The sequence below is a fragment of the Electrophorus electricus genome, chromosome 8 (assembly GCF_041902795.1).
Source record: "Electrophorus electricus isolate QZ-2024a chromosome 8, ASM4190279v1, whole genome shotgun sequence".
NCBI classification, from domain to species: domain Eukaryota; kingdom Metazoa; phylum Chordata; class Actinopteri; order Gymnotiformes; family Gymnotidae; genus Electrophorus; species Electrophorus electricus.
The window spans coordinates 27,681,410-27,690,852 of NC_137504.1; the positions used below are offsets into that span (position 1 = coordinate 27,681,410).

General features: G+C 40.5%; 1 protein-coding gene across 5 annotated transcripts; it reads right to left on the minus strand.

The window, feature by feature from the left end:
- Positions 1-1,031: 1,031 nt before the first annotated feature.
- On the minus strand, positions 1,032-9,186 carry fbxw2 (F-box and WD repeat domain containing 2). Of its 5 annotated transcripts, none has more exons than XR_014125054.1 (8): positions 8,423-8,573; positions 6,466-6,975; positions 6,098-6,292; positions 5,707-5,840; positions 4,854-4,940; positions 4,345-4,514; positions 1,932-3,332; positions 1,032-1,846 (listed from the first exon to the last, which is right to left on the minus strand). XR_014125054.1 is itself a non-coding variant. In XM_027020029.3 (7 exons), exons 2-7 carry the CDS (start codon positions 6,953-6,955, stop codon positions 3,041-3,043), a joined length of 1,368 nt encoding a protein of 455 aa, XP_026875830.1. In that variant the 5' UTR covers positions 6,956-6,975; positions 8,756-9,186; the 3' UTR covers positions 1,032-3,040. The 5 variants fall into 5 exon arrangements, 3 of the variants coding, with proteins under 3 accessions (XP_026875830.1, XP_026875828.1, XP_026875829.1); XR_004776214.2 differs by having other exon boundaries at positions 1,032-1,429; positions 1,635-3,332; XM_027020029.3 differs by lacking the exon at positions 8,423-8,573 and adding an exon at positions 8,756-9,186 and having other exon boundaries at positions 1,032-3,332.
- Positions 9,187-9,443: the final 257 nt, after the last annotated feature.

Consider the following 9,443-nt stretch of genomic DNA (forward strand, 5'->3'; position numbering starts at 1 on the left):
TCATTAGAAAGCAAATATGGAATTCTAAAATGTTGATAGCAGCTGAAAGTTCCAAAAACTCCAGGCATGAGTAGTTCCCCAATTATTGTACAATGAGAGCACGAGAGAGACAGAGACAAACGGAGAGAAAGAGAGCACAAAGATGGATGACAAAAAAGGGAGACAAAGGGGAGTACACAATGAAGGAATTGCAGGTAGAAGCGAACTCTATAAAGCAACTTAAGAGTGTAAAGCCCCAGAGGGGAGAGAAAGTGAAATAGGGTTAATAGATAGGAGTTCTTAGCCAGCTCAAATAGATACTAGAATGTGCACCTGACAATCCATACTCACATGCTCCGCCTCGCACCACCTCTGCCAACACCAATACTAGCTTTAATAAGCATATCTGCAGTGTGAAGTTTGGAGAGGGTTATGATGTTTGGCTTCTAGCTCCACCTATCGGTGCTGGTGTGCAAATCACAATATTGATATTCAGATTTTTCAGCTCAGGACAAAGCAAAATCCCCCTAAAAACATAAACCTGAAACATTGCAACACTCCTTACTGCTAAATTTAAAAAAACTTAATATTAATGAAGTCAGAGAAAGGGTATCAAATTGATGATTTGTGTACTCAGATTATCAAAGCCAAATTGTTTAAAAACTATTAACAGAACCTTTAGATAACAACTTTAATAATATCTGGCACTCAGTGCTACGAAATGCTAACTTACAAAAAAAAAAACAACAACAAAAAAAAACCACTTAACTATTTGGTTTCCATGGTATTCCAAGATCTTTCTTTAGAAGAAGCTTTTGGTACTCTTTAGTTAGTTTCATCTCACTGAGAAATCTAGTTTTAAATTTACTTCTTTGATAAGCAACTATCAAATATACTTCCATAAATGAAGATGCATTGTGCTTGCATAGTACTGAAAATGGCTGTAAAAGCCAATGTTCACAAATTACACTAACAACATCAGAATATTCATCTGAACAGTTGTAATGGAACAGAAAATTCTGAAATAACAGCAAAAAACAACCCTGAGAAAATTGTGCATGTGTGTGACAGCCATACAGCCTTTTAATTCCAGTTTTATTGTCCCATGATTGTTCAAGTAAAATAACTTTTATAGATCTGGAATAGTGCACTTCATAGAAATGTGTATCAGAAATAATCATCATGTACTCAGAACATACATAACCTGTATAACCAGACCAAAAGGCAGAACAGATTAAGGACTACATGGTCTTTAGGTTCTTGCCTACAAAACTTTTTATTATAACCAATCAAAGATCCAAAACTGTATCCAACATAAAAGCAGCACTTTCCCTTCTTAGACTCAAGATCTGCATGTAACTGAGGTTTGTCTAACCACAGAGATGAAGTCCTGCAAGGACACAGAGATGGAGACTGAAGTGCTGCTAGGAAACAAAGCAGGAGAGTGAATCTAAGAGAGAACAGACACATAGATGGATTTATATTTCGATGCTCATCTGCAGTATGCCTCCTGTACATTTTTTGGTTTAATTACAGTTCTGCTACCATGGTAAAATTTACTGTCTTCTTAGCTTAGGGAAAGAAAAGGAAACATCTACCCTTAGCTACTTTAATTTATTCAAAAGACAGTATATCATTATATACAACCAACAAACCTGAAATGTTCCATTTGAGAATGGATGCCATTATTGTCTACAGGGACATGAGTGTACCAGAAAGTCTGAAGCATCACACATGCAGGTCAGACTCCACAAACGTCTGTTGAAGCCTTGAACACAACAGTGAATCAGGCCTTCTGCCAAACACTCTTGATGATTATGGTTTAAAGCTTCCCCTTTCCATAATCTTAGCTGATGTTTTCAGAACACTATGCAAAAGAGTGTAAATGCAAACAGTTAAACTGCTACCAAATGACACACAAAAAAGTTCTAGACTCAAATTTGTTCACTTACGTTGATGATAAGTGTATAAAAACAGGGTGAATTCTTGCTTCCATCAACAGGATCTTGCAGAATTAGGTCAGAACACCTGATATTTAAATGACAACAGCATCACTGCCCTTCTACTACTGACACAGATCAGTCTTTAAAATGGAAGATTAAAAAATAAACAAACATTCAGTGAGATTCACATGATCTTTCAAGTGAATAAGCCTGTGTACATAGCAGTAGAGTATATATTGTGGTATAGATTACATTGGGTTAAAAAACACTGAAAGTGTAAAAATAAATATACTTTTCTTACTGAAGTTAGGAATTCTAACGGTGAAGGATTTGTCACATAACTGCAGACATCTAAACTTTAAGATGAAAAGGCACATGACTAATTGAAAATTTAAAATAAGGGTCAATATTAGTCAAACAATGACTTTCACACAAACTTCAATTTATCACATCCATTTAAAGATCCAGTATAATGGAGATCACAGATGTTTGGGATGCAAGCAGAGCACAGGGGCGTGGCCTTCTGCAAGCATATCTTCCTTAAAGGAAATTACAGGATTAAGGCATCATTTCCCTGTATTGCAAATATAAATTTGTGACCCATAAATAAAATCAAGCAGGCTTGTTTCTATGAAAAATGACACTCAAAATACATTTTTAATATCAACCCTTTTTTTCCGGGTGATTATACTGTAGTGGGATGTTATCGTTTAGTCCAGTGCTCCACCCACTGCTGCCTTGGTGTTTCTTCTGCTCCGCATTTGCAAACACCAGCATAAAGGTCTACCCAGTCAGCACTCTCTCACTAGCATAATGGATGTCCAGTCCAGCTACCTCCCTCAGCTGTGGGGGTTCCTGTCCATGATGATAACCACCAAATTTCATTGCCAAATGCAAGATGCCCTAATGACTCTGTACACAGCAAAAAGAAACAGCCAGTTGTTCTTGAACTTAAAAATAATTAGAGCAAATACAGAATGAAAGAAAGAAGAGAAACATTTGTGTCCATGCAATATCTAACTTCACTGGCTGCAAGGTTTTTGTTTTTTTTTTAAATCTAGAGCACCCTTTCCCCCCCCCCTTTGCGTCCATCAAGGCGGGGTGTCCTCAAATCCTGTCTAGCCATTCTCCTTCCACAAGACCAGATGAATGCTATGGTCAGGCATACTGGTGGCAAACACCAGGCCTGCATCATTCTTGCCATCAAAGCCATCGAGCCAGGAGGTGATTCCCGGCAGGAAACTAGAGCCCCTCTTGGACTTGCGGTAGGCGGGTAGGGGCCAGCGGCCAGTGATGGCCTCGCTTCGGAGGTCCATGACATACAGGTGGTGATTATCAAACAGGAGGGCAAACACCTCACCGAAGCTCAGCAGTGAAGGACTGGCGGGGTCTTGCTGTGGTTTGATGACTCTACAGGCAGAGTGAAGGACATATTACATTCAAACGAGAGTGACAATTTCCTGGCTAATCACACTTGATTGGCAGGAGAATCTAAAGATGAGGCATCAAGGACTGGATCTAAAAGAGCTACATATATGTTATGTAGGTGTATGGAGAAGCAATGCTTCTCTCACTACCACTACCTACGTAACATACTGTACAAGGAATGCCATGGCAAATCTCAGTTTGCAAGTAAAGATGTTAAATACCTACAATTAAACTTAGTTATAATGGCCAGAAAGTGGTATATCATTAGTTATACCATCCTTTCTGAACAATGGATAAAACAAAGAAATTAACAATCCAAACTGTTTTAAAGTCTGTTCTACATTCTGTTTAAAAAAAACAATACTGCCCTGCCCACATGGCTTATAGCCACTTCATTAGCTATATGCTGCCTGGCAACTCGAATATCCTGATCATTATATCATACATAGCACAGGGTAAAAAAAAAAGAAAGAAAGAAAGAAAGAAAGAAAGAAAGAAAGAAAGAAACAAACAAACAAAAGGTTATGTTACTTTATAATTCTCTATATACACACAAACACACATTACTCTGCACTTTCCTCCAAATGACTACTTTTATCACCATAGATGTTATCTGTGTACTTGCACATGGAATGCACCTTTTCTCTACCAACACACCAAAAGGAATGTATTATGCAATTGAGCATTGCATGCATTCTTTTGTGCATTCTTGCATGTGTTCTGGGGTAGGACTGGGGAAACAGGGTTCACCTAGAAAGGTTTGTGAGTATCCTGACCTCAGTCATACTAGGTGGGTTTCAAAAATCATGTTTTTTACATGCAAACAGAAATAACTTTCGTCAAAATAAATGTAGATCAAACACGGACCAATCTTTAACCATGTGATTAAGAGTTCAACAATGTATGTGCCACAACATACAGCAATATAACCACTATACACTGTCTTTCTACCACCATAGTAGGCAGCCCTGGTTGGCCATGGTCAGAGCTTTACCTTAGGACATCAAAACTGGCAAAGTCCCACTGGTAGACGCCAAGGTCCGAACTGCAGACGATGTAGCGGCCATCGAACTGGAGACGGGGCTGCAGACTCACACTGCGGTCCTCAGACACAGATAGCGTTTTCAAACATTTGCAGTTGATCTCTCGCCCTATGGGCCAAACCTGTTTGAGCATATAGAAGCGCAGAGAGAGAGCGAGAGAGACAGAGAGAGAGAGAGAGAGAGAGAGAAAAAGCAGTTACAATTCTGTCAACAAACATTTGACCAATATGACAAGTTACTATTTGTTGAGACATGGACTAAACAAATGTTTATGAGTAGCTACTTATCCATGTAAATTTCAACAAAATACAAAGCATTAAGAGCAGAGAAGCAGATGTATATGAAATACTGATATGCATATGGATAAAAGCACTCTGATGGTAGTCTAAACAGAATGGAAAGCAATCACAAAGCTAATCACAAAACAACGGCAAGTCAAAAGCAACAGCAGTTAAACTACCTTGATTTCATATTTATCAGCACTCAGTAAAATGTAGTCTCCAGGACTGTGCATCATGGACTCCACTTGGCTTTTCTGAAGGAGTACCTAGAGCAGGGCATATGGAAGAACTGCATGTACAAAGTGCTTATAGGACTCAGTATATATGGAAAGCAATTATTGTAACCTGGATTCATAAGGTGAAATGACAATTTTTCAATTACTCAACAGGTGAAACCTTTAAATTATTGTCATAGTCCTGCAATCACAGTCTTTTAATACACTCAGTTTTGAAATTGTTCAGCTAAAGCAAACGGTCATTAGAATTGAAATGTTAGGAATGTGATATTCATTAGGAATATTACATGCAATACACATACAAAATGTTCTGAAAGATAAGAGATATTTGTAGGATTATTTGCAAGAACACAGACTTGTGGATGAGACTGAAGGCCTTCTTCATGAGCCATGGAAAAACAAAACTGACCCATCACGACTTTCCCATTGGTGAGCTAATACGCTGCTGGGTTATGCAACTAAGCAAACTGTGCAGGACATCTCACTTAGCAGACGCCACCTGTTCCACAGCAGTGCTGGCACTGTACACCAATATTTCTAGGCTAGCCAATCTCTGGGGGGATGCTAAAGCTGGAAAGATTATGAAACAAATCAGAACTGAAGCAGCATTCAGCTCTGGGACAAAACCTCAAAAATGGTTCGATTCAGCCATGAAGACAAAACATTTTCTGCTGGCACCTAGAGTTTAACGTAAAGTGTTAAATAAAAATTTAAGTTTTTAACAGGTAGATCAACCATTATGCTGAAGACAGGTCCCTTGGATTTCACCAGATGACACTGCAGGTATGAATGTTACCTTAGTCACCCACTCCGTGTGTCCAGTGAGAGTGTTGAGACAGACACCAGCTGACAGGGCCCACACTTTGACAGTGAAGTCTGCTGAACCACTGACGAGTGTGTCCAGCTCATCGTTGTAGTCTACACTGAACACTGGAAACAGAGAGGCCCTTTAGTAAAAAAATAATGCCACCTTTAGTAATAAAATAATGCCATTCCAAACTAATGCAGGCAAGAGGAAACTGCACTCTTAAGTAGACACCAAATCTATTTACCCACAAGTCTGGATTCACTGCCAAGCTAAACAGCATATTATATTCCCTGGAACCCAGTAACTGAATGAGTTGGTTAACTGCCAATCAGTAAGATGTGTGTGGGAAAAGGTGTGGGAACACTGTCTGGCATCTCACCTGCACCTGTGTGTCCACGGAACTGCTGTATTCTGGCCCCTGTACTCCACTCCCAGCATGCAATGGTGTTGTCAAAGGAGCCGGTTACCAGCTTCTGCTCGTCAAACTTGACAGTGGCACAAGTGTGGGTCTGGATACCGTAGATGCACTGCCCTGTGCGCACATCCCACAGCTTGGCTGAGAGGTCATCAGAACCTGAAGGGAAAATAAACAGAGGACCAGTCAGCTGCACCAAGACACACACACGCGCCACCACTGGAAGGGGTAACAGGAATCTATTACACAGGCTAGTAATAGTAAGAACAGAACCTTGAATATAAATACATAAAAAGACAAGCAAAAACCAGTAACCCCAAAAAAACAGAGACCTGTGCACAGAAGACCATCCCTGTAGTACAACGCATACACCCGAGCACTGTGGCCAATCAGAGAGCTGGTCTCGAAGGCATCTTCCTCTCTCAGCTGCTTCATGCGGCGCTTGGCCTTAAGGTAGACCTGCTTCCAGTGGGCAGCGTCCTGGATGGAGTCATCGATCCGCCATCCTAGGTCTCTGCACACACCCTGCCACACCTCTGGACAGGCGTTAATCACCTTGTTCCACTGCTTGCACACCAAACAGCAGGTGAGGAGGGTCTGAGGGTCCAGCCAGCGTAGCAGGTAGAAGGCCAGTTCCAGTGGCAGCAAGCGCAGGAAGTCTCGCTTCAGCAACGCCTCCAGCCCATTGGACAGGTGTCGAAGTTGGGCGGCGCCACTTAGCGAGATCAGGCGATCCAAAGACTGATTGCGTTGCTGGTCATTCAGTGCCAGGAAGGAGGTGGAGACTGACTCCAGCCATCCCTCGAAGGCCTCCTTCTCCATGGGCACATGAGGGCATCAACCTGTAAAAAGAAGGTCTGGACACTGAAACAGTGAAGTCTAAATGGCACCAGACATCACCACAACTAGCTGTTATGCCTTAAACAAGCACTTTAACAAGAGCCAGCATTGCACACAGTCCTCGACTGCTTAAAGGCAATAGACCTGTTTTGCTTGAACACTTTAATTGCATACTTTCTAATACAAACAGAATCAGCAATGCAGTATTTCAGGTCTGACGCTTTTGAAGACGTTTTCAGCGTAGAAACTCGTCTCTATAGTCAATTAGCATTAGGCCTTCTTTAAGCACCTAGCAGATCTTATGACGGGTTATTAAATAACAAAAGGGTGAAACTGAAACTAGAGCACCTCAGTAAACACTATTACATTAACGGTCAAGTGGTTTTCCATAGACATTCTATGGTATTCGGTTTATTGTCGTTAAATAACGTCTGAAGAATACACTGCTTAAGTATTTAGGGCCTGTCAATGTAAGCTACAACAAATGTGATCACTAACTAGCTAGCTACCATGCTTAATCCTCGTCGCCTCCCAAAGCCAGATAGACGGCTAACTAGCTAGCTACGCTGGAACTGGCAAGCATACTTTTTGTCCAGTGTTTAGCTAGCTAGCTAATAAATCTACTGTCCAGCCAGCTAGCCAGCACATCTACCAACTAAACTAATATCGCAATTAGCTAGTTAAGTCACTAATTATGGTGGCATCGACACACAGCTTTAACTGAACTGTCACTTATTCAAATGCATTCAAAGCAACGCCATTAGCTAGCTGCTAGAATTACTTTTAGATACCAGCTAGTTAATTAATGATATCCAGCTAGCTATGGATAGTTGGACACTTTGCAAGCTATGGGAGGTTAGCTAGCTAACGTTATGTCAGATCATAAAGTTGCCAGCAGGAACATTTAAATAGCTAGCTACTTTATCTGCCAAGCTAGCGTTAGCTCCCAAAAACTTGACTGCATGGCAGGTTTGCCCACTACCAATACAGGCTACCTGTGCTAACTAACAAGCGACTTACCATTTCCAGTAGAATCCAATGGTTACTGAGGACGCTAGTTGACTAGCTAGCTAGCTGGCTGATACACGTTTAGTTAGTTTTTAATAAAACTCGGAACTACTGTAGCTGTAAAAGTCTAACTAACACTGTGGCAAGTTGGTCGGAAAAGTCCGTGTACAACCACTAACTAATTTTGGCAAGCTATACAATGAGAATCCGCAAAGGCTGACTCCCTTGCTAGCTAGAGTAGGTGTTCCAGCTAGTTAGCTAAAACCTTTGAAATGCTGGCTATCAAGACAGCGTAACCTAGCATAGATACTGTGAAACAATACAGAAACCAACAAATCCAGCAAGTTTTATATATATATATATATATATATATATATATATATATATATATATATACACACAAACACACACACACACAAATATATATGTACAAATGTATACCTTGTCTTTCGACACTACCGTAAATGAAAAACACCCATGCTGTTGCTGTAATTAGCGCTAATGTACAGTTTGCTTGCTAGCTGGCTAAGCTAAGGTGCAGACCCAGAACAGGGGTGTGAAGTTGCATTTGACACAAGCGGGAGGAAGTAGGGAGGTGCGACCCGTTTTCCTGCACGGGTTGGATCTTCACGAGGGAGATATGTCTTCAACCTAGCGCATTAATTTGTATTTATTTAAACTCGGTAATTTGATGTTATGAACGGACTACGAATTGTGCAATTTCACAAACATCTGAACATTGAGAAACGTCATACACATAAACAAGGTACATACGTGAGGATGCTGTTTCTGGATTAAAACTCCGCTTTCAAAACCATCCGCCCTAACAAAGTTCACCACCGGACTCCATCAACAAGGCTTGAGCTCACCGCTGTGCAGCTGGATGCTGAACTTATTGTCAGAGCGTTGAGGTGATAAAATGCTATTGTAGGAAGAAGAATGCGGATGGTCTAAAATACATTGGATTATGTAGAGAAAAGGCTCCTGCAGGCTTCAGTGTAAGGTCTCAGAAGGCCTCTGTGTCAGGTATTGGACTAATCCCAGGACATCAAGAGATGGACCAAAATAAACAATATTATTACAATGAGCACCAGGTGGAACTAAATAATTGTATAAATAAAGTAATACAGTTGTGGCTAAAAGATTTGAGACTGACGTAAATTTGGGTTTTCACAAAGTTTACTGCTTCAGTTTTTTGTCAGATGTTTAGATGGTATAGTGAAGTACAACTATAAACAAAGTTTAATAAGGTATAACTTTTTATTGACAAATAAATCCATTTTAAGCAAAAACTTAATATTTACAGTGTTGACCCTTCTTTTTTAAGACTTCTGCAATTCGCCTCGGCATGCTGGATATCAGCTCCTGGGCAAAATCTTGACTGATGGCAAACCATTCTTGTCTGATCAGTGCTTGGAGTTGATCACAATTTCTGTGTTTTTGTTTGTCTACCCTCTTTTTG

Coding starts and splice junctions, on each gene's coding strand:
- fbxw2 (XM_027020029.3), bottom strand. CDS start 6,955: ATGGAGAAGGAGGCCTTCGAGGGATGGCTGGAGTCAGTCTCCACCTCC. Junction 5,841..6,097: donor CCGTGGACACACAGGTGCAG/GTGAGATGCCAG, acceptor CTCTGTTTCCAG/TGTTCAGTGTAGACTACAAC. Junction 4,515..4,853: donor CTGATAAATATGAAATCAAG/GTAGTTTAACTG, acceptor ATGCTCAAACAG/GTTTGGCCCATAGGGCGAGA.